General features: G+C 40.5%; 1 protein-coding gene across 1 annotated transcript; it reads right to left on the bottom strand.

Annotated features, from left to right (window-relative positions):
* Positions 1–1,201: 1,201 nt before the first annotated feature.
* On the bottom strand, positions 1,202–24,424 carry LOC134031993 (palmitoyltransferase ZDHHC15B-like). Its single transcript, XM_062475749.1, has 8 exons — positions 24,322–24,424; positions 24,163–24,195; positions 23,624–23,744; positions 2,949–3,081; positions 2,645–2,771; positions 2,219–2,334; positions 2,015–2,048; positions 1,202–1,906 (listed from the first exon to the last, which is right to left on the bottom strand). Exons 2-8 carry the CDS (start codon positions 24,180–24,182, stop codon positions 1,879–1,881), a joined length of 579 nt encoding a protein of 192 aa, XP_062331733.1. The 5' UTR covers positions 24,183–24,195; positions 24,322–24,424; the 3' UTR covers positions 1,202–1,878.
* Between the last annotated feature and the right edge of the window lie 1,435 nt (positions 24,425–25,859).

Here is a 25,859-nt window from a genome sequence, read left to right as displayed (position 1 = left end):
AGGCTCTCAAACAGGCTCTGGTCTTCCTCAGACAGACCTCTCTCCTCAGGCCCCTCTCATGCAGGTGTTATCGCCCCCACTGGTCAGAGGATGTATTGTAGGCCTATTGATTTTAATAACTTGAACTTTTGTGCAAGCATAAATCAATAGTTTTTAACAGCAAAATTGGCATCACAGCTACCGATGCAAATTGATGTAAAATGTATGTGTTTTTAAATGATTCAAGTAGCTGGCTAGACCCACATTTATGCCATAATCATAGTTTATGAAAATAAAGAGAGAATGTTTCGGTTTCATTTAGTGGACAATTAGATTAGAAGTTTTTAGCATAAATCAATAGTTCAAGCACACCCAACCCAGCAAATACTTTTGATTTTATGTTTATTATAGTTAATCTGTTATGTAATTCCTCAATATCCCTAGGATTAACTATTAAACCATATTCCAAATACATCTACCACCAATGTATTCAAACTACAGAAGCGTACCACTCATGTTCAAATCCCATTGGTTTACGGAATTGGTAGGTCATACTCAAACCACATTGACTCACAGAACTAGGGGTCATAGGAGGGAGCTCATTCTCAATCCCCATTGGTCAAGGGGCCTGAGGAGAGAGGTCTGCAGTTGTAAATGTAAAACCTGTAATTTAATGTACACGTTAAAATGACACATTTGGCCGGCTTAAGACTACATAAATTGCTGTCTTAACACGGCACGAATGGTGCAAGGCTGTTCGGCTGCTGATCCACTGGCAGCAAATCGATCTGAAATTCGCCAGCTAAATCGCATTCATTTTCAAAGGATGTCACGTGACAGGCCCCACAGGGCTGCATGGGATAGTTGGCAACGCGAATCAGGTTCGAATTTAGATGATTAACCCTTGATTAGCTGTCAGTGTATCGACACCCTTACACCTCAACAAGAAATATTGTCACATTTTAATATGTGGCATAATACGTGGCACAAGATCTCGTCACACACCTAATGCATACATACCTGATGAATATGTTGTCTGGGCCTCAAGAGTAAACGGAATTTCTGACTCTAAAACAAAAGCGTGCGACAAGGTGCCTTGACATCTGCAACTGAACAGTATAGCATTCCTAAAATTATAATGAGACCATCTACAATCTTTAAAATCTACAGTTAGAAAACAACAAAAACATATTGTCACTGTAGTACTTTTACGACAACTCAGTAGTATCTGATGCTACTTTATTTAAAACATTAAGATCTCAGAGTTATAGGTGTTGGAAAAAGTATTAAAGGGCCGTAGTATAGAACTATCATAAAACAAACACTGATGAACAGTTAGAGGAATTGCCACTTTTGTCAAATGAACAGGTTCATGAGCTGGAGTATAAAGCTCCTACACTACAAGAGGTCTCTCTAGACTGGTAGGGTGTGGTATTGGTTTTTATACCCCCAAAACAAGAGATGCCCTGAGCTTTGCTATTTAAAGTATTTGTACTGTACAACATCACACCAGAGACTGAGACAGAGACAGAAAGAGTAATATGGATAAAAAGACATTATGAGCAAAATATGTCCCAGTTGCAGTTGCAAAGGAGAAGCAATGTAAAGAGCCATTCATATATTCTGTCACATTGGACATAAATGACAATACCCAACCAAGGGAGATACTGATGCCAATATTTCCATCCAAAAAGAAACAATGAATATTGTTGATAATCCAAACTTTCTTTTGGACTTTTTTCAATTACTATATTCTGTACACCACATGAACCCACAATACTTTTTCAACAAGAACCATGTCATCCATCCACACATGCCTATTCAGAGTTTTCTAAAGGCTTCACAGGATTGTGAATGTGTTAACCACAATACAGCTCTACGTGTGCAGTCCCATAGTCCTCAGAGCTCTACAAAGTGTCCCAGTTTTCTATAGAGACCGGAAAAAAATACATCACTGAAAAATTGCTTAAATTATCCGGAGGACAGCACAGTTTCAGGCAATAGGAATGTTCAATCTACATCATCCATCCCTTACTCTTCCATCTCTATTGTAACCGAAGGGTCCAGATCTGAAACAAAATGATGTCAAATATGTTTTTGACAATTGTTATTCTATATATTATGAACACAGTGAGGTTATAGTGTTCAGCATATCTCAGCAGAAAACAATACCTAAAAAAAAGTCATTTATAAACAGAAACGTTCCAGTCAGCCTCCCACTGCCTTGTTTCACACTCACCCAAGCAGCCTTCCTCTGACTCGTCCTCTTCCTCATCCCAGCCCTCCTCATTTGCCAGTAAGGGGTTCCTGGACTCACTTTGGCTCTTGAGGGGGAAGTAATGTCCGTTTCCTTGGCTGAAACATAAGGGCCAGGAAGTTAGGCTGTTACTCTATTACCTTTCTTGTAAGTCGCTTTGGATAAAAGTGTCTGCTAAATGAATAAATGTACTCATTCATTCATACATTCTTCCGTCCATCTGTTTTTCTCCCTCCTTACATCTACTGTCGTAGATGCATGCAAAACTTCCAAAATATTAAGTTAGCATGCATATAATCTGGACGTAGGGAGCTTTGGAAACCTGGTACAGATAGCTACAAACCACAGCCTCCTAACATCTTACCTGGTACAGACAGGTACAGTATAAACCAGAGCCTCTTGCCTCACCTGGTACAAACAGGGATGAACCACAGCCTCTTGTCTTCTCCAAACACTTGCTCCAAGTTCCTCTTCAGGCCTACGTTGAAGCCGTTCCTGTCTGGACCAGTTACAAAGACTGGTGCAGAAAAGGCCTCTGAGGGAATAAGGGGTATAGACAGTGACAAAGAAAGAGAGGGAGATGTCGGATTCAGTTGTAACTTTTTATAGGATAATATAGAAAGCTTCAAATTCACTACCCAACCCCTCCAGAATCCCTGTTAACGTTCAACACCTCCCACTGGAAAAAAGGGGGATCCGATTGAACTCTTACCCAGAGTGGACCTGTTCTTGGCCACCAGCCAGCAGTGGTAACCAAATAGGAACATAAGACTGACGAAGAACATGAGTGCCACAAACATGAGGAAGAGGACATGGAACTTAGTGCGTCCGTTGGGCAGGTCCCCCTGGGAGAAAACCAGTTAGAGCTGAAGATCAGAACATTTCCATAATTACAAAGAAACCTAGATGGATACAGAAATGGCTATAAAGTTGCACTACTTCAGCTGAAAGTACCAAGACATGTCTTTTGACAAATTTTCCCTTTGTTGAAAATAAAGTGAAACCTTCAGATGTTCCCGACTATATTTGAGGGTCCTCACTTTGAGAGAGGGGGGTACGTAAGAAGGCCTGTTTACGCCGCATTAGAAACTGCTTTTACTGACTATAATTATAACGTACTGGCCTATATTTTGTGCTATGTCATGTTAGGCTCTTGTAACACAACATTAGCATTAGACACCCAAAGATGCTAAAGTGAAGTTGTATGTCTTGTGTGTATTTTTGTATGTTTAGTTTAAACTTTATTACAAATGAAGAAAAAGTGTGTTTATGTCTGTATATGTATCATATAACTTGAATTTACAAATAAAGTAAAGATTTGTCAAACATTTATACATTTACATGTATTTATATCATTAGAAAGTGCTAGTTCTTCTCTTCAATATGGTATAAACAGTTCAGGTGTATGATTTGATATGAAAAATGCATATTCATATCATTCTACAGAGGACAGGGCATTCTTATTTAGAGTTTGTCTTCCCTGGAACAGATTTCATGTTCCAATCTACGAGGGCTGGCGCCCTGGTGTCTAGGGCTACATCAAATACCCTTTTTTGTCTGCTAAACTGCTGCACTAGTTCACACTTTACTAGTGGGGACCTCACCCTCACTGTTATTGTAACTGTTAGTTGCTTCTTTGCATTCTCTACTACTCTCTTCTCTCTGTCCCTCCTCCACACCTCCTCAAGGTTTTTCCTTGTCTACCTTGAGGGTTTAGGTTGGTTGAGTAGCAGTTCTATGATGCGTAGGGGAGAGTGGGGTGATTTATGCCAGCGGGGAAGTTGTGCCACCCCTGTTTCTAGGGAACCATAGAAGAAATTGGTCAAGTGACCCCACATTTTTGAAGAGTCAGCCAATTTACTCATCCTGCAAAGAAGAGAGCCTCATTGCATGAGACATAAGTACATTTAAGTTCAAAAAACTGTTTTTTGCCTTCCAAAGTAAATTTTCTATGATCAAGGTTTTTTGATTGTTGTGTCTGAACAGTTATAGACAAGTTTGAAAACATTTCACACATGTTTTAGTGCTTTGGTAAGCTACACAATGAGTGTATATAGCTAGCATGATTTTAGCTCAAAACTGCTGGATGATGCATTTCCAAAAACGTGGGATTGGGGTGATTTGTGCCAAAGGGCCTGGGGTGAGTTGTGCCACTTATGAATATTTTATTACATATTATTTTATTGTAATTATACGTTGTATTCTTACATTTTATCACAAAAACTATGTGACATTCTAGAGACTATTTTCTATTTTCTGTCTGACATTTTAGACAGAAAATAGAAATAGACCATCATGCCACGGAGTTATAAGAGTAAGACAGGCAGGGCTTCCACTCCTCTAGCGGACATGGACAAAGCAGTGAAAGAGGTGGAGAAGGGGAAGTCCATTTGTCACATGGCGAGGCAGATGAACATATGCAGGATGTCACTAAAACGATACATGGAGAAGAAAAAGATAGATGGAAAAGAAATAAGGCCAGGATATAAAAGAACTGGACTTGCCAATCAAGTCTTTGATGTTGTAAAATAACTTTAAATTAACCTTAAATGAGTAATTTTGTATTGAATTTGTCTAGCTTTTATATAGCATCACAGTTTCTGACATGAAAATATTCTGTTTTACTTCAATAATCAATGGCACAATTTACCCCAACGTGATCTAACAAAACTTGGTAATAATGTTTTATTGTATAATGTAATATTTTATTGAACATTTGCCTTTGAAAGGGGCATATTAACAGAACTATATACAAGACGTTTCCATCATATATAAGTGGGGGTGAAATAGAGTCACTGAGAATGGAACGTCCCACAAAAGCAGTCTGGCTTGATGACACGATAAAAAAAAGAATAATGGGTGTGTTTAACAAAAGCTTCTGAAGGCAAGACTAATATTATTTAAATATATATAATTTCCTATTGTGGTTATCAGTTAAAGTATTAATCTTCGTCTTTGCTCAAGATAGACATGTCAACAATCTATGCTCACGCTTAACATAATATAATATTTGCCATCAAAATCAAATCTGTTTTAAAATAACGGGAATTAACTATATTAAAAACATTTCATGCATGTGTGACAACCATTTGCTAAACTTGCTACAACAGGGCAGGCAACTCAAGCCATTTCTCCCTGTGCTCATTCAATATAAGTCTATGGCTCATTCAGCTCCAGGTAAATCGGCAATCGGCCAATGTGAACTTTTGTGCTCGTGCCCTGTTCGTATCCGTGAGCACATTTGCAGGCAACTTTTAATGACGTAAGCAAATAAATGGGGTGCTAGTTTACCCATTTCGGATTGGTTTCAAACTTAGCAAAAATCAGGAAAAATTATTCTATGAAAAAGCTAGTAGTATGAGCCAGGTTTGAGAATCGAACAAAAATTATTTTGGGAGATAGTTTTGTAAATGTTGACTGGAGTTAATAGATTAAAAACGACCGGAAGAGCCGGATGTCTAACAAGAAATGCAATACCACCTACATTCACTGGGGCCGTTGCTTCAAGCCGAGGGGCGAGGGTCTGAGTTCTCCACATATTAGACATTCTCTGGTAATAGCCAAGTTAGCTTGTCGACGGCTACACTAGGATAATATATCATATCCATTCACTGTGGATACACTTGCGTGAATATTTGAAAATCGGAACAGTAATGACAGTAATAAGTAGGCTGTCCCCACTCAGTCGACTAGTCGATTTTCTGGTCGATATGCTCTTGGTCGACTACGATTTTTTTAGTCGAGCTGCCGTATGGCAGTGTGAGATCTGATTCCCGCTTGTGTCAACATTGCTGAATTAACGAAATGTTCTACAGAAATTATAGATTATTTAAGACAAATAAAGCAACTATTAAAAATATATAATTGAAAAGAAAAGGTGTTACTGTTTTCCTTTTCGTTAATCTGCGCTTTGTTTTGTTTTGGTATTTTGCACACGGCACGAGCACAATTGGCTGCCGAACTACAAACTCTGCCATAGCCTACTTTGTCTGTGTTATTAGTCAAAATGGCAAAGAAATCTGTGGTATGGCAGCATTTCATTAAAGTACATTTACAAAGTACCGGGTGACTCGAAAAACGTTGAATGCAAACTCTGCCAACAACGGTTTATTTTTCATAGTTCGACGTTGAATATGATGTAGCATACCACCTGAAAAACGTAAGTTGGCCTAGCCCTACTTCGCTTATGCTATCGCGCTGGGTTGAAAAATGAATATGCCTATCATAAGAATCACATCTAAATCGAATGACATTATCTTCTCCGGCCAAGACAACAAAATCTTTCTCTGTTGCAACGTTCCCCACTCAGCTTCTACGTAAGTTCGCATGCTGCAAGTTTTCAGGCAGTGATAAGCGCGCTCTGATGATTTGCATGTTAAACAAACAATATTTTTAATTTGTAGTACATTGTAAGAGATACTAAATACCATCGGCATTCAGTTACAGCAGGGCCCCGTTCGTCGTAAGGGTTGAAGCTAAGTTAATCAATTGTCCCTTTAGCCCGTTAACATTAGCGTATGTGTAAATCCCTCTTTGATTTCATTGACTGGGACATAGGGAATATAATGAATTGATTCATCAGCTGGTTAAGCGCCAAGTACACTTTTCTTACAGCAACGCATGCTGCGGCTTTGCCAATGTTTTCTACATTGCCTATACTGTATAAAAATGTACCTCGACGCAAAAAACCTCAAGGCTATGCAGAGAGTCTGAAGCACAGTTAAAGTTTCAAGTAGCTTTATTGTCAATTTCTTCACATGTCAAGACATAAAAAGGAATCGATATGACGTTTCCCACTCTCCCACAGTGAAACATATAAAAAGCATAGGCATAACAGATAAGACAAGACATTTCCTAAAACATAGCGTTACATATTCACATACAGCAGCTCATAATAAAGCATAAAGCTTGCTGCGGCGTGTGATATTTGCAATGTACGGCCCGAGAAGGTCTTGCAAATAAATGAGTCCTTGTCGGCTGAATCGATATCGCTCAAACAAGAACTCATCCGTGTGAAATAAAGGATCTTGGCGATCGCGAAGAACTCTATTGATATGGAAAGCTAATCGAAGTAGAATATAGGTCCTTGGTCAACTGGGTCTCTCAAAAATGGAGCTGCCATGTTATTTTCCGGGGGTGTGGCAAGCTTATCCAGCTACACTTACGTTAGCCTGCTCTGGAGCAGGTTAGTGCTAATTGATATGTTACTATGGTGATTTATCGAAAGTTGCTTCCACGAACCAAAAAGAGTTTTTTATCTTATTCTGAAAATTAGCAAGCTAAACCGCTTAGCGAGCTACGACGAATACCCCCCAGGACTGGTGATACGAGTTTTATTATTAGTAGGCTATTAGCGGCTGAATCTGCAATGTCAAGCAGCCTTTGAGTCAGATTGGGAAAATGTTAGTACTTTTTTTTTTCTGGAAAAAAAAAAAACGTTTCAAATTTCGATTAGTCGATTTTCAGACGTTTTAGTCGAGTCTTGGTCGACCAAAGAAAATCTTAGTCAGGGACAGCCCTAGTAATAAGTTATTTTAATAAATATTTAGTTTAGTATAAAGTTAAAAAACCCACACCAACACGTTTCTTAATTTTTACCACAGTATCCTTTTACTCATTTCAGTTACATGTCCAGGAAAGGGTACAATCTCGTCACTGTCAAGTTACATATCAAGGAATATCATTAGCACAAACATTCAGCACACAGCTATAAAAAAATAGCACATCAAAATTATTTAAAGGGTCATTGATTGCAAAACCGAATTTACCTTGTCACAGTTGAATAACGACAGTTCAGTGGGTAAAATGGACATACAGTGAACCCCAAAGTCCATTGACACCTCTTTCCTATGCAAATCTCACAATTAAAAAATGTAGCTGTAAAACGGTAGGTTTTGAAAAAGCCACCGAACTGACGTCAGTTCGGTGGCTTTTTCAAAACCTACCGTTTTACAGCTACATTTTTTAATTGTGAGATGGGCTCTTGGGCTCTTGTCCACCTTTTTGGGCTCTTGTCTGTACCTTTGTCACACCCCAAAATTTGCTGCGCACTGCTCTGTGTACTTCCACAGAATTACAAAGAAGAACGTTTTTCTAGCATATTGAAAATGGACTACGGTGGTAAATGCAGTGTTCCAGGCTGTACAGGGAATGCTGACACTTTTCAGAGCCTTCCCAAGGAACCAAACACTCGACGGGCTGTGATGTTTGTCTATGAGAAGATCCCTGTGCCGTTCGACCCTCAATTTGCTCGAACCATTTCACCGAGGACCGTTTTGAAAACCTGGGACAATGTAAAGCAGGATTTGCTATGAAGCTGTTGCTGAAAAGAGGTGCTGTTCCGACCTTATGTTCATCACAACCGCAAGCTGTAGTATGATGTTGTCGCTAACAGTTATTAGCAATGCTAACGTATCCTGCCTGCATCGGTAGAATGTGTGATGATTTAGTTTATTGGCAATGGGGCTGTGTTTCATTCAAATAAATAACCCGTGTTGTCATGTAAATCTACAATTCAAGATGCATGTTTGTCCAGATCTATTTTTCAGCAAGATAGCTAGAGCTAACTGAAGCTGAGTTGAATCACGACAGTTTGTTTGCTAAGCTGTAGTGTTAACGTTACCCACCTAGTCGATCCTGTTTGCTTGCACAGGGATCTTCTACGCTAGAGCTACGGTATAGTCAAACATCAGCCATGCCCGTCGAGTCAATGTTAGCTACACTCTAGCTCATCTGCTTTTTATTAACGCTGATTTGTAAAGAATATATTGTGCTTATTAAAGTTCTGTCTTATGATCTGAGAAGTGTGCTCAGGCTTAAACATGGTGTCTCACACAGGGTGTGGGAAGCAGGCTGTTCTTTGTGTCTCTATCTCTTCATTTTTATAAACAACCTTGAAACCGGGTGGAGACGGCACCCGAGCAGGTGGGACGCGTAGGCAAGAACAACTCCCTGATGCACGAGAGAACAAGCTCAACCCTCTTTTCATCTTTCTGTTTTTAATTGCACTGTATAAATATATGCTGGGGAAGGACAGATAGCCAGTTGGACTTCGTGAACCAACCCAAACTCTGTTGCGGGTAGGGAAACGTAGACAACCCCAGAGCTCTGTACTTGTTGATTTCCAACTGCTGCATTAAAGCTGATATTATCGGACCTCTGCGACTCCAGACCACTCTTTCTAGAACACAGATTTGTGTCATTGAATACTATCATTACATATTGGAATAGACGCAAAATAATTCAATCCTTCATTTGCAAGGAATGCAAGAACAGCTAGAGAGAGAAAACACCTGGGGGGTGTTCCATCAACGTCGATTAACGAAAAGCGAGACTTATTTCGCCAAGTCTCACTTACTTTAGCGAGAGTTCCGTTCCATTAAGGTGGCTTATTCTAACCAAGGTAACTTATACTTCGGAACTAGCCTGATCCGTGTCAGGCTAAAAGTCAAGCTAAACTAAAATGTGTTGCAAATAATTTCAAACAGGCGGAAACAGAATCTCAAAAGACAGTTCCGTCAAGTAAATTCCTGCGCGCAAAGCACTTTAGTCCTAGCCTGGTCCTAACCAGACTCTCGTACATTTCATTTGTACAGAGAGCCTCCCTCAATCAATTGGCGTATCCATTCTTTGACAACCCTGTGGTGGATGAAGGTGCTCAGATTATACAAAGAGCGTTTATCCCACTAGCGCCAAGGGTCTTCAGAGACAGAAGTAATGCTTCCCTGACCAGTATCTGTGGAAGAAGTATAGGTTCAGCAGGCCCAGCATAGTTTATCTAGATAAACTATGGCAGCTGTCCATACACTGTCAGCCAGAATAGTAATAATTGGATTTGGATTAAATATGCATGTGTAATATAATAATTATATATTCTTAGTCATGCTGAGTCATTTTAAATGACTGTTCTGCCAAGCAAAGTGTGCTACAGTTTGGGTCACCTTCTGATCTGAAAGTTTGTGCTGGATCTGTGCAATAATACTTATTTCAGTAAATCCCCATTTTAGTCATGGTTATCTTTCCCTTTTATCTTAAAGCTCAGCACTTAGCCTATCAGTTAATAAATGTGTGTGGCAAAGTTATTTTGAAGTAGGCTAATTTATTAATTTTGTTCAAGATGTGAAGACAAAAACATTATTAGCCCACATCAAGTGTCATGGCCTTCTTCAGTGTTTTGAATTTTATCTACAATTTTCAATTGCTGCCTTCTTTTTTGGGCTATTATTCTCAATCTCCTGTTTAGAATATTGGCCATAGGCTACTGTCAGAACGGTTTCAGACAGCTTATCAAATTACGCTAATTATCAGTAGGCCTAACTGCATATAATTATGTTAAGGAGATTTGGTAGGCCTACAATTTACGCATTTTAACGGTCGTAATGGTTTGACAAGTTGTCTCCCTTGCCGTGTTAATTGCGGCAACATTGCCCTTTTTGGGGACAACTCCAAAAAAACTCAAAAACTCAATTTACGCTGCTGAAAATAACACCCCTCTGTACTAGTACTCCGAAGGTTGTGGGTGCTGAAAACAATTCACCGCCAGAAGAGTAGGTGGCGCTGCACTGCGATGCTAGCTAGGTTATCGAAAAGTCGAAGCAAATTTACAAATTAGCCATTTCATCAATAAAATAAGCTAATTTTCAGCAACTACACTGCCCATTTCTCGTCACATTTTAATTCAGATGCTGATTTACATGTACTGTTTAGCTGAAATATGAATTCTAAAAACCTACAGCAATGGCGGTCAAAGGATTCTGTTCGTCTTGTTGGTCACGGCAACCCCACCCCTGTCGCAAGCGGTTCTTAATACGGACCAATCACAGCCAAGGGGTATCCGTAAAATGACGGACGGACGGATAGTCAGGAAAATCAGGAGGTGCACGTCGAGCTCTGAAGCTCAGTTGAATCACGATATAGTTTGGTTGCTAAGCTGTAACATTCTACCCACCTAAGTCGATCCAGTTTGAAGTGGAAACAACTAACTTAATCATTTCAAATGATATCTAGTCAATGTGTTGAAAACAGTGTTGAAAACAGTGTCTATTGTGTAGACACAATAGATTTATTTGTACGTTTATATTTTAAGTCTCCACCTTCGTCGTTTCACTGAGTGCTGTTGGCCGTGTTGCGTCTTTGCTCCACAGCTTCACTCGTTGTAAACCAACCAATCAGCGTGCAGCTGATCTATATGAGCATACCATAAAAGGAGAAAACCTAGCGTTTTTTCCCGGGAAAATTTCAGAGGATGTATCAGGGGGCATAGAACAGGACCCTGGCCATTTTCAGCCCAACCAATGTTACATACCCTATTCGGAGACCTTAAGGAACAGTGTGAAATACCCAAAAAACCCAGTCAATCACCCCTTTAAATCCTTGATGCTGTGTAGGGGTAGGCACAGTGTTGCGTCTGAACGCGTTCATTAAACGAAAGTTCAATGAACTCGTTCATAATTTCGGTGAACGTTAACTGAATGTACTGTATTACTGCCTGATGAACAATACTGTGAACGCATTCATTCTGGTGTGTGAAGATTTCAATAATTAATTAAAAAAAGGGGAGATTCACAAATTGTGAATTACAAATTGGATATGAAGATGAAATTTGACACACAGTTTCACCGTTGAACTAATAACATAATTGCTGTCTGTGGTTCTATATGGGCTGTGGAAATAATTTAGAAAAATTATAGCTCGCAACATATTGAAAAAAATAACTAATAAACATTTTTTGGAGCTGTGAATATAGTTCAAAATTTTGAATTATGAACTATGAACTGAACTAGTTCATTTTAAATGTGTGAACTATGAACTGAACAAGTTCATGTAGAAAGTGAACTTTCCCAACACTGGGTAGGCAAGGCTTCCGTCAACATATCGGCAAGGTACAGCATGTTTGAGTTGTGTGATGTTCTGGCTATATTTACGACATGATCCTTTACACAGGATCCACTATGGACATCCAGGATCATGAAGGGCTTGGGATTTCTGGGTCTGTTGTCATGACAAGTCAACTGGCACTTATTGTCATTATACTTACAGTACACAATGAAATTAAAAAACGTCCACAATGCGTGTGGCTTTGCGGATGCAGCGTTTGGTATAGATGTTTGTGAGGGAGGGAAGAGAGATCCCGACTATATTCTCAGCTGTCCTCACTGTCCTCTGCAGGCCGTGATGCAGCTCCTTGGGATGCTCTCTATAGTCCCTCTATGCAATGTGGTGAGGATGTGGGATGGGAGATGGGCTTTCAGACTTTGGAAAAAATAAAAACGCTGCTGGTACATCAAGGAATTAGGTCCTTGACGGTCTTCTCGTTGATGTTCAGCAGGGAATTGAGCTGATCTTACTTGCTCGACACCTGAGAGAAGGCCATCTACTATATATGGACAATTTGTACAGCAGTGCAACCGTCTTTCAACATTTTCTGTCTCTTGGAACGGGGCCTGTGCGGGCCAACATTCACCTGTAAAATTAGAAAGGGAGATGTTCAATATATTGAAAACGGTCAACAGCAGGCAATCAAGTGGTATGACAAGTGGTGCGTTTCATTACCCTATGAAACATTACAGTCATACATTACCGTCTTGTCATTTCAATAGGTTGTTATACTAAATAAGCATAAAGTCTGGTTTATTCTACATGTCGTCCATCAACTAGCCCTAGCCCAGATTTTCCAAACAAATTACACATTTTTGCAATACTTGAACTGTGGCCTGACAATAAACGAGGAATAAATGTTCTATCAACACGTAAATGAATGACAGTAGATGGTAGCAAGAGATCACAAAACATAGCCATCAATAAAGAATGGATGTCTGAATTATTGTGCTTGCTTTAATTTGACTAAATGGTAAATGGACTGTATTTATATAGCGCTTTTCTACCTTAGCAGCACTCAAAGCGCTTTACAATATTTGCCTCTCATTCACCCATTCATACTCACACTCACACATACCGACGGCAGCGAGCTACCATGAAAGGCGCCGGCCTGCCCATCGGGAGCAACTTGGGGTTTAGAGTCTTGCTCAAGGATACTTCGGCACATGACCTAGGAGGAGTCGGGGATCAAACCACCAACCTTGCGATTAACAGACAACCCTCTCTACCCCGAGCCACAGCCGCCCCTAAACATGGCAAATTAGTAATCGCTAGTTACCTGAATAAGACCCTTTACTACGAGCTAGCTAGCAAAAACATCAGATAGTGGAAAACAACCACAGGTCATGTTTTCATCAATATCATGCCACAGGTATGTGTATATTTTGTGGGTATAAATAATCTACTCACCAGAAAAGTTTCCCAGAAAAGTTGAAGCCAACCAAAAAGGTTTGAAGGTATCCAAGCAGCAGCTTGCTTGATCGCCTTTCGTCGAGGTGTCTTGGAGTCATGTTCCAGTCTCGCCTATAGCTCAACTTGGTTGACAATCAACAGTTGTTGCTAATTTACTTTGCTATGTTACGTAGTTTGTGTAGTAGGATTATAACAAAATAATGCAAGTGCATCCAGTCAGTCTAACTTGTTACTAGGATTGTAATGCATCGTTTTGTTTTCGTTTTGCTGGTTTCCATCCAGTAACTTATTTTGTGAACACGGGCTGTGTTGCCAACTCAGAAGGTTTACGAGTTGGAAGCCAGCTAGAGAAAACAAAACGATTCATAGTGTTGTGTCCTCATTCTGAAACCACACCACTAGGTGTCGCTGTATTGTACTGTGATGTGTGGGATTACCATGTACTGGGAGAGAAGGATTTAGTGTTCGAGGATGAAGCCTTAAGTCAAGTCCTGGGTGAAGATTTTCCAAAACTACTGCCTGGTAATCAATGTGGAAGGACAAAAATGGACTGGGTCAAGACAACGCGCTCTTCTACTTCACTGTTTAGGCACAGAGGGCCAATTACCGAACACTGGTGATAGGTTGGCAACCTCGCTAACTTCTCTGCATGGCTACTTCACGCCACAGGTAAACCTCGGAGTGGAATGACACACATTTCGGAAGCGAGTTCAGCTAGCAGATCTATAAGAATCTATAATTCAGTATGTGACTGCTTTGCGCCAGCTAGCCGCTACCTGTGAGTTTGCTGACGGTGATTACATGATACGTGACCAATTAGTGGAACGAGTTGCACATGCACGCATAAGGGAAAGACTGTTGTTAAAGCGGAAATTGACATGAGAGGATGCCGTTACTATCGCTAGTCAGATGGAGTCAGCTGGCGAGCAAGCAAAATGCATGACTAAAAGTGGATTACCTGTGCAAGCAGTCCAAGTACACAGCACAGTGCAACGTCGACAGCCATGGAAAAATGCGCGAGTGGGGTCATCTACAGGTCAGTCCACCGGCAGTTTCACTCCTGCTACAAATTCCCGTGCCTGCTTTCGCTGTGGACAAGCATCTGGCAAATGCACCGGAATGCCCAGCTAGCACTGCCGTGTGTAAAACTTGCAATAAGAGAGGACATTTTAGCCGTGTGTGTAGGTCTGCTGCACAGACTCACAGCGTGTACAATGTGGACATACCCGAATACACACTCCTTTTGCTGCAAAGAGAAGAGCCGCCGGCTAAACTGAATTGCACTGTGGATATATGCGCCGGGACCATGCAAAAGTCTGTTACATTGACAGTGGATACTGGAGCATCAGTGTCGGTTCTGCCCCAAGGAATAGTGGAGGAATACTTCAAGGTAGTGACCCTACTACCACCTGCAGCTCGCCTTGTGACCTTCTCCCAAACTCCAATCAAAGTGCTGGGGTGCATGCCTGCTACAGTGGTGAGAGCCAATGATGCTTGTAAAGTGAACTTTTATGTTACAGACAATTGAACTCCATTAATGGGGATGGACTTGATAACTGCTCTTAAACTGCGTATTGAAGGAGGTACATTGCTTTCTGCCTCACCTACCTCCAGACCAGTAATACAACTGAACACAGCCAGCAAAGATTTATAACTCATGAGGGTCAGTTCAAATCCAAAAGCAAGTTGGTCCATGCATACGGATTGTCGGATGGGAAACTCTGGCATTCCTCTCACCTCACACAGGTACCTGATGCGGCAGTGACACCTGCCGACGAGAACACTCAGGCGGCTGACTCAGCAATGATAAACACAGACCAACCTGCTGCTGAGACAGCTGAAGACTGTGCACCTGAGAGACAGGAATGATCGAGCACATCTCGCTAGAGAGCGAAAACCTCCTGGTTCAAAGACTGATACATGAGATGCAATAAAAAAAAAAGGACCGAGTCATATCCTTGTCATGTTCATGTTTTAGGCTCACTTGATTGAAATAACTTGGTTCAGTTTCGTAAATACTTACTATAGTCTGATACTAGTCATGTGATTTAATTTTCTGTTGCTCTGTTAATGCCTTATCCTGTCAGGCTTAAAATGATCTCTTACCTTACTTATAGAGGGAAGTAATCAGGGTTCTAAATTAACTTTTTTGATCACCAGCCAATTTGGCTGGTAACTTTAGAAAGTTACCAGCCAATCAGAATTTCCACTAGCCAAATTCTTTCCGGTGAAAATAAGAACAATTATGAGTTTCACTGAATGCATTTGATCATTTTATTAACATTGTTGGCATGAAAAACACAGAAAATGAAGCACAGAAGTATGCATCATGCAAGGGTATGTGAAATCACCAACACGTGACTAAGTAAGGACACGATTTATTGTAAATGGCTCAAACGTCCATTCGCATCATGAGATTGACTCCTGCCCATGCATTTACAGTAACGTTTTGTCCTAAGCAGGCATTAATTAAACTGACCTAATATACTCTTTATTAAGAACAGTGTATTTACATTACACTAGACTGTGTCAGTAAGCAACACAATTTTTCTTATGCGTAGACTACATGCGGCAATCCTTACAAAACATGACAACATTTTCATTGTCAAACACAAGCCATTCCCGGCCCGTCAGCCATTTGGCATAACATTTTATTTTCTTCGTTTCTCTAGTGCTATCAATATCCTCATCCCCTGCCTCGTTCCTCTTCTCGCCCCCAGAAGTTTGTCCTAACCACCGCCGCATTAAGTTAACTTTTTACTTGACTTTACTAATCTAGCTAGCTCTTATTACCTCCTATGATCCGCTATGCTTCGTTTCACTTCTTCCTTGTGTTTTCTGGTGGACGCTCCGTTCGTTTCCACGGTTTCTCGCGCGGTTTCACTTCAACTGTGCGCAGCCAATGGGCGTATAAAACGTTATCATGTAGCATTACGGCACAGTGTTCATGGGAAACTTAGGAAGTACTGCCAGGGGGATAAATGACCAAGAACCATGCCGAGAACAGAGCCTTATGTATCATTCATGTAATGCCTCGTGTCACCGGCCAAACTGGCTAGTGAATTTTTATTAACACCCGCCAAAATGAATTTTAACCCGCATTTGGCGGGTTGGCGGGTGTTAATTTAGAACCCTGGAAGTAATTATTTAACGTTGTGGGGAGATGTTGTGTCCTCATTCTGCAACCACACCACTAGGTGTCGCTGTAATGACTGATGTGTGGGATTACCATGTACTGGGAGAGAAGGATTTAGTGTTCGAGGATGAAGCCTTAACGATGTACCATGCTGAATAGGGGTTATGCACAACATTCTTCCGGGTTCTACAAAACAGATGTAACTACTTCCGGCCGTCCGCTACTGATGTAAACATAGCGTAATAATGGCCACCTTCGGTGTTTACAGGAGCTACCCTTAATTACAATTTCCGATGTACACCGTATTGCCAAACGGACGTCCAGAGCCCCGAGTACTCTGTTAGACAAGGTATTTAAGTTTTACGCCACCTCATTTATTCATAATTATGAAGGTATGTAATATATGTAGCTTTTGCTAATGGCACCGGATATAGCGATAGTGTTAGCTAACTTGTATGCTATCAGTAGTTTAGTCTTTTATTTTTGCTCGCAGACGATTAAAACAGTCAAACGAAGACTGCATTTTAGCGATGGGGTTATAGTACCAACAGTATAATTACTACGATGTCCTGTGTGTTTATGCTGGTCAACCGTTATGTAATCCATCTGACTGTAGGTCTAATGTGTCGACTGTAGGTCTAATGTAGACTGCTGTTCTGGCAGGTGTTTCAGATTTCTAAAATATTGTTAGAATAATGATATAAGTACTGAGTGGATGAATGCTGTATCTTCTTGTCCACCAGTTTCAAACAAAGACAGGTTTACCGGTACTATCAGTGTCAGAGCAGCTTGTCACAGGTCCATGCAGAAGAATGAAAAACCACACAGCTTGAGAGTAGGCTAATGTTTAGGGATGGGTTTGGGTATTCTGTTCAATTTTGCAGTCTGTTCCAGTTCAATGACTGCAGCATAGCATGCGTTCATCAAGCCTCTCAGAACTAAAATATTTACATTACAACTGCTTTCATTTGACCATGAACATGTTCTCGACTATGTAAACATTCTTCTGAGACACTTGATAAATGGCTATAGTCTACCTGTTAGTGGAGAAGTAAGGTAATTGGGGCAAAGTTGATTGACAGTAAATCTTTCTATTGCAACATATTTGGTATGGTATACCTCACCTCGTATTGTAATAGACTTGTAGGAAACCCCTTGTCAACAAACTTACCCCGGCAACTTTACTAGGCCAATTCTTAATTCAGCGGTATCTGAATAGTAGCAAAATTCACTTAAAAAACAATTCAAAGGATACATCAGTATCAATGTTTGTCTAATTGTCTCTTTGTGTATTTTACACAGATAGTGCTACGTGATTCAGAACCTGTCGTCATGACCTCCAGTCAGTGTTCGTGCAAAGCTGGCACAGCAGTGTGTAATGACACTGCTGCACTGCTCTTTCAGACAGCTCATTACTCAGAGCTCAATATCCAGGTTGTCCCCCCTGTTCATGCCTGCACAGAAACTGAACAACAATAGCACAAGCCCAGAACTGCAGTAAGGGTTGAGGCAAATGTACTGTATATGTATGTAAGAGTTAGGCTATGTATGCAGCAATAAAAATTGTAAATTGCTAAAAGAAAGTATTGTGATCTAAGGTCAGAAGCATTTTGAGGTGCAGCGTAATATAGTGGAGACTCAGTTTACTTTCCGAGCCGTAAATGGGACTGCACCCGACTACATCAAGTCTCTCCTCCAGCCTTACACCCCCACCCGCCAACTACGGTCTTCTTCTGACAACCGTCTGGTGGTCCCACCGCTCAAGAGCGCCCGGTCCCAACACAAGCTCTTCTCCTGTCTGGCCCCCCAATGGTGGAATCAATTCCTCACCTCCATCAGAGACACTGACTGTCTCCCCACGTTCAAGAAAAGGCTCAAGACGCACTTGTTCCGGTACTTAGGAATGATTGGCTGGACCTGATGTTAGTTTCCTCCAGGATCACAATGACTCTTATTGAGAGACTTGTTGCTCTTGTTGGTTAGTTGTAACTGACTTAAAGTTATTGTACTCGCTGTGAATTATATTATTGTTGCTTGCTTTTTCTACAGGTACACACTTGCACTTCTGAAGTTAATGTTGTTTAATTGTAACTTGTCTAAACATGCTCTTATGGTTCTTCCCTTTGGGACTTATTTGGTTTTTCACAATGTATGCTTCATGTTTTGGCTACCCGCAATGTTTGGGGCTATCTCGTTGTTATGATCAGTGACCTATGCACTTTTGTAAAGCTCTCTCTTGGAAGTCGCTTTGGATAAAAGCGTCAGCTAAATGCATAAATGTAACTATCCCTCCAACGTCAACAGCTGCAAAGTTCTGTAGTCTTTGGGTCTTTTGCCAAATGATGGAGTGGAAAGGGGGAAGTGAACGTATGGACCAAAAGACTGGGGGTGGCATGTTTTGGATGGGAGATTTATGCCAATAATGACCATCAGGTCATTAGCAGAAGGATGATTGGATGAAGATTGGGCCGATGTATTTGTCATATGAATGGTGTTAATGCCTTTTCAAATTAGAGCATATTCAATAAGTGTGGAGCTCATGTGCATATTCAAATTACTTTCAAAAGAAACTTGTAATAAAAAGTTACTTTTCATTTATACTTTAACTATGTTAAGTTTTATTGTGGTATGAGTAAAGGAAAAAATTAAGCCTATTTGGCTGTATTTTGGGCATATTCGATTAGTGTATAGCTCATTAACATATTAACATTCATTTTTAAAGGAACTTGTAATACAAAAATGTGTACTTGTCATGGGTAGTTTCAGTGTGTAAAGTTTAATTTTGATAGGAGTAAAGGAAAAAAATAGCCCAATTGGGGTGTAATGTTGCCTGGCCTTATTGGCACACATCTCGGATTGATGAGAATTTAACATATTTCCTCAACTAGGATTTCTTAGGACTTTTAGTATGTTGTTCTGGACACCTCATAGAAATGATCTAAGCTGCAATTTTTTTTACAATTAGTCTGTTGTAAAACGCTACTGTGCCTGGACTAATAGTAACAAAGTTACATACTAGCTAGTTATAACAATTACACAGAAAGAGACACAATATGAAAACGAAGTCCAAGTGGACTCAAAGAACGCAGTGTTAGGCAATCAACTGCAACAACTACCAATGTGACAGTATTTATGCCTTTCATCGCTTTCCCAAAGACCCTGACAGGTAAATTTGGTCGGTAGCGTAATGTTATGCACCTGCTAACTTTAACGTTTTTTTTGTCTAGTAGTAGGCTAGTAAACTTAATTCCTTCTAGGAACTGCAGGTCCTAGCCATAGAAACCAGAATAATGATTTATATGGATATGACAGTAAATTAAAATGAGCTTCTTAAATTAATTTGCTGAATTCATATATTTCATTGATAACTTATTTGTGTATACTGTAGGCTAACGTTGTAATGTGTACTGTAGAGCTAGCGTTAACGTTACCTCCTGGGAAACGGTCTAACGTTAGGCTATTATAACGTTATATAAACTCATCACTTTATTCTTACCTGTCACACTTAGCCTAATGTAGAGAGTAATATAATTTATAAAATGCTTGAACTTCTCTGTCAATATAAGTTCTTTGCATCACCAAGCGCTGCAGATATGTACGGAAGTGAGAAGCGGAAACGATTACATCTGTTTTCCGGTTCGAACGCTGGGCGCTCCGCATAACCCCTATAGCTGCTCCTACTTTAGATAAAGAGTTTGAAGTTACATGCCTGCCTCGTGTTGCTTTCTTCTTGCAATATAACATATAGCAATCAAGTTAGACTGACTGGATGTATCCGAATTATTTTGTATTCGTTATAATCCGACCACACAAACAACGTAACATAGCCTAGTAAATTAGCAACAGCTAACTTTGCAAAAACATCACCTCGTGAAATACAACAGTTCATGCTTTCATCTCAGCAAGGCCGTAGCCATGGAGTCCACATTGGGGGGGACTAATACATTTTTTAAATGATAATTTCGGACAGCGTGCGTGGTTGCCTGTCGTAGCGTAACATGTATATTTTTATATCACTATATTGGGGGGGACATTTTGACCAGATTTGAATATTGGGGGGGGGGGTGGTTGTATTTAGAGGTTGTAGGGCTGTATTGGCAGCCCCTTTGTCACTAGTCACCCAGACACTCATCTGGTACAGTCGTTGATTTGCATGAATGCTAAAATGACAATGAAATTATCATTAAAAGTTGTGTTCTTCTAAATATAGATCTAAACAGCTTTTAATGTCAAGTTTGATATGATTTTGTTTCTTATTTTATGTATTACATTCTAGTAATAATTGTAATACTGTAACATGTACATTTACAGGGTTTACAGAGTTTGTGCTTGCAGCAGACCAACGTATTCCCTTGTCTTGCAAGGACACCACTTGGTCTACTTTTTTGGGGGTCGCCTTGTCACGATCTGCATCTCTGCCAGTGGCGATTTCTTAAACAAATTAATGGTCAAATATTTACTATTGTGTTAACATTTTAAATGCGTTAGAACACGTTCATATCGAAGATGAGTTCATTCAGAATCAGATACATATATTAGCAGGTGGACTGACTGATTTCCTTCTCATACATTCCCGTAGCGCCACAGTGCATTTCCCTGTTGAAGCTCAGCTTCCATGGACTTCAATGGGGCAGCTTTGAACAGTTTTTTTCAGTGCTTCGAAACTATACGGTAATTGGATAAATGCTGCGATTATGTCCCGCCCATGGACGCTCAGCATCTCTGGGGGTGAATGGAGGAGTGGGCTGGCCTGGACGCTGGGATTCCGCGTGATGATTGGAGGGTCTGTCGAAAGACTGCATCTCCTTTTGATTGACAGTAATTTTGTACTATAAAAAGTCACCAAAGCTATTCAAGCTCAGTCCCATCGCGGATTCTGTAAGTGTAGTCGAAAGACAAATTGCTGCAACCTATTTCTTGGTATTTGCTTGGCGAAGTTGCTAGCAAATTTTCATCATACATTTCATACAATTATAGCTACACCACATGCCTTGTTTCAGTTTAACCTAATTCCCACATTTTCTTCGAGTTTAATATTGTTTCGTTGATTGTTCATTCATTCATATACAGTATGCTAGGCTAGTGTCGTAGGGGTGAACTAGCCAGTGAACTAGAAAATTAATGTAAAATATATATGATTTAGGCCGAAAATGAGCTTCCCCTATTTGAAAGACCAGCAGCCGTCTGCGCTTATTCAAACTTATGTTGTTGCGCTTATTGAGAACTTTGATCGCTATTTTCCAACAGAGAGGTATGCCATTCTGAATAATAAAAGGTGGATGCAAAATCCCTTCGAATTTGAGAGTCCTGAGGCTTTGCTTGAGTTGACGCTTAGTCCTGCAGAAGAAACCGAGTTGTTGCAGCTCAGCTGCGATCGCACTGACGCTATGGATCTGTGACCTGATCATTCTGTATAAGTATTTCGTCAGAATATCCTGTTCTCAGTAGGGCCAGTATTTCTATGCTTATTCCTTTCACTACTACGTACATGTGCGAATTGGGATTTTCTGTGCTCACAAAAATGAAGATAAAGCACAGAAACAGCTGAATGCTGCGCCTGATATGCGTGTTGCGCTCTCCTCCTGCACCACGGACTGAAACGCACTACAAAAACGCAGACAGGCCCACCTATCCCATTAGCAATGTTGAAATGGTACAACATGTTTTGTATAATTTGTAATCTTTTTGTAATTATTACATATTTTGTTCCAATATTTATGGTTCAATTGAGTGTTGAAAATAAGAAGAAATGGGCTATATGTTTTTTTTTATAGCCTACATTTAATGTCCTATTAGGCACTTATTGGATACCTTCTTTAAATATTGCTGGTTCAATTGTTCAGCGAGAAGTGATCACTCAGTCTGAGATAGTTTATTAACAATGGCAGTAGGCCTACAAGTTCTGAAATAACAATAAAATAACAATAAAATATCCTCATTATTTTTCAATAATGGTCAAATCCACCTTAATTTTGTGATTTACAAACAGGGCCGGCGATTGCTATAGGCGAACTAGGCAGCCGCCTAGGGCGCCATGAAGAGAGGGGCACCAAATTCCGAAGTGCGTCCATTAATTAACCGTCCCGCACCACCAGCAGAGGGCGCCGAGGCGGGGTGGGGGGCGTCTCTCCGATTTGCGCGCGCGCGGGGGGGGCGGTGCTGTTGAAACATCTTGCCTAGGGCGGCGAAGGTGCTTGCGCCGGCCCTGTTTACGAATAATGTCTATTGGCTTGGGTCGCGAAGGCTTGTGACTTTTAAAATATGGGTCCCCAGAAAAAAAGTTTGGGAAACACTTAAATGTCAGCAAGTCACCGTCTAATAATAAATCCATGACGCTGTCCATGGTGCTGAAATAGCATGCACCATCTCTGTAACTTTCCCCTTGGATCTGTCTTGCATTTCCATTCAACCTATAGGCTGTATAAGGGCCCACTCCAGGTCCCCCCCCCCCCTGCAAAGAGCCATCGGCTCTGCACCTGCCAATAACCAAATCAGGTGTCAGGGAGTCAGGTGGCTCAGCGGCTCGCCCTACTTGCCTCGGGGGGAGTGTCCCTGTACTTACTGTAAGTCGCTCTGGACAAGAGCGTCTGCTAAATGACTAAATGTAAATTGCTAGTAGCGTAACGTAACACAAATGGTTCACAGAATGAATGACAAACATCTATAGGGTTGAATGAGCCGTTTCATACTGAATGAGCTGCAGAGAATATGTGGTGCAGGCTGGTAGGCCTGTGAGAAAAGGTTCAATAGTCAAGACGAGAGCACTGTGGCCTGGGCAAGCACCTGTGTGGAGTATGTGGTCAGGAACAGTCATATCCTTCAGATGTTGTAGGATCATGAGCAGGATCGTGTTTTACCCCCTCTCCCATCTGACCAAAATGATTTATGGAAGTGTCTGGGTCACTAGTCATCCTGGGGTGTAACTGGCAGGTCTGTCTTGGCCAAAACTCAAGGGTACTCACCACCCAGAATTTGATAAAGTACTGAAAGACAGTGGCTCCAATGAAGATGCAGTAGAGCATGGAGTAGGAGAGGAACAGCAGGAAGAACTTGTAGTTGGAGAAGCCCACGCAGTTGTTAACCCTTGAAAATAATACAAAAGTCATAAATATCTTAATTAAGCCTCTGTCTAATTGAAAGTAAACATGGTTTCCTAATAAAAGGGTATCTGAATGCTAATCCTAAACTTGTGAGGTGTGGAAACACTGTTGCTTTTATGGATTTAGTCTTGTTGCTTTTTGATCTATGTTGCTCTATCTGTATGCTTCGTCGCTATGCTATGTTGCCCTGCGTGTGCTCACTGCTCAATGATTGTCTGTATTGTAATTGTTTTTAATAACCTGCCCAGGGACTGTGGTTGAAAAATAGCCGGCTGGCTAAAACCGGCACTTTTACTGAAACGTTGATTAATGTGCACTGTCCCTGAAAAATTAACTCAACTCAATCTCTTATCTCTTGTTTGCTGTGGTTAATCTGTCTGTGTTTAAAGCAGGCTCCTTACCATGGACAATGATGATCCATCTTCAACACACACCTATGTAGACAAGAAAGGACAGTGTCATAGAAAAATTGGCAATACAAATTAAGGTTTTAAATCTTTTTTTTTTAAGCAAATTTACACACTAGACTTTCTTTGAATGTGTAGGGCTGTAGGGGGTACCTTATGGTTGTTGAGTGGTCTCAACAGTGAAGAGGAAGGTGAACTGAGATCCATTATTACTACACATTGATTATGTTCCTATTTAGATAATAAAACTAAATTAGCATTTAAATTGACTGGTTCTCGTTGTACATATCTTTCACAAACTCAGGAAAGAATACAATGAGCAAGTCCAATTGATGTGGCTATTAACTGTTCATATGTCCAGTCAAAAGGTGACATTGTCGGCGAGGTCATTTCTCAGTTTATTTACAGATTGTGAAAGTGCAGATTGTAAACTTTCAAATTATGTGTTATACATTGAAATCTGAAAATAGTTGAAGATACGCTTATCTGAATGTTAATAAGCCCAGATAATCGGCTTCAAAGACACCTTCAGAGAGGTGTGGTCATTTTGTGTTAATCATTAGAAGTGTTGAGCACGGGCCGCAGTGAAGAAAAGAAAAAGAAACAATATTCACACTCGATCCTAGGTATGTGTGTTTTATTACCCAATATTTTTGCATGGACTACACTGCACTTTACCTGCACTTTAAGTTGTTGGTGCAAATCGCATCTTCCAAAAACAGCCTGCAAGAAAACTGTAAAAAAAAAAAAAAAAAAAACATGGTCTAAAGTTAGGCCTCTGTGTCACTATACTGATGTTCCTCTTTTAATTTGAGCGTCATGTTGCAGGAACTTTACGCAACGCAGTGGCGTTGTTAGACCCTTTTTACTGGGGCACGTGCCCCAGTATAAATCTGCTGTGCCCCAGTAAAATTTAAAGTTTGAGTTTTAACAATTTACTTTATTAGTGCATTCATTTAGATTGATAATCCCAGAAAAAATTAACGCGGTATCCCAATCAATGCTTGTAAAATCAAAGCAGTTTAATCGATGCCAGCAGAATTCCATGTAAGCGCGCTCTTCTGAGGTTGCCAAATAGCCACTGCAGCACGCACACAGAAGTCCAGGTGTCGGACTCGGCACACAAGTCAGAATTGAGGTAGGCTAAGACACATTACAAAACTAAAGAACGTTTTTAAATGACAGAAACAATATTACTTGAAGCTCTAAAAACACAGTATTTGCGCTCAAATGAATGCGGAAAAAAATGTGCGTGCTCGCATTAACTATTGATGTCCCTGCCAAAGCTGATATCAAACTTGCGTCCCTGAACTGTTGTGCAGTGGGTTAAGCAAGGGGAGTTTCTATATCCGAGTACTGCATTGTGCGCAGCAAGCTTGGAAGAAAAGGGATATGAATAGGGGCCTGTGCCCCAGTAGAGCTTTATGTCTAACAACGCCCCTGACGCAACGGCTTATTTTTTCTACAGCTTTTTCCATGGGTGAATTTTGGTAAAACAACCGCCAGGAGGCATAGTTAGCTAGCATTGTTTGTCTATAGTAAGAACCACACAGGTTTTTCAGGTGTGGTGTTTTGAGTCAGAGTATGGAGTGCCAACTATAACCGAATCCGAATGTTTAAATTTTTTACTTGAATTCAAAATGTTCAAACTGTATAAAAAATTAATCATAGATTGAAATGGAATCAAATTA

The sequence above is a fragment of the Osmerus eperlanus genome, chromosome 13, assembly GCF_963692335.1.
Source record: "Osmerus eperlanus chromosome 13, fOsmEpe2.1, whole genome shotgun sequence".
Classification (NCBI taxonomy): Eukaryota; Metazoa; Chordata; class Actinopteri; order Osmeriformes; family Osmeridae; genus Osmerus; species Osmerus eperlanus.
Note: the sequence above shows the minus strand (reverse complement) of the source record. Positions and strands in the feature narration are given on the sequence as shown.

Bases quoted from the DNA above. Each gene is read 5' to 3' on its own strand.
- LOC134031993 (XM_062475749.1), bottom strand. From the start codon at position 24,182: ATGGATCATCATTGTCCATG. The intron at 23,745-24,162 runs GTAAGGAGCCTG...ATTATTTTCAAG, and splicing joins ATGGATCATCATTGTCCATG to GGTTAACAACTGCGTGGGCT. The intron at 2,049-2,218 runs GTGAGTGTGAAA...ATTTTGTTTCAG, and splicing joins GTCAGAGGAAGGCTGCTTGG to ATCTGGACCCTTCGGTTACA.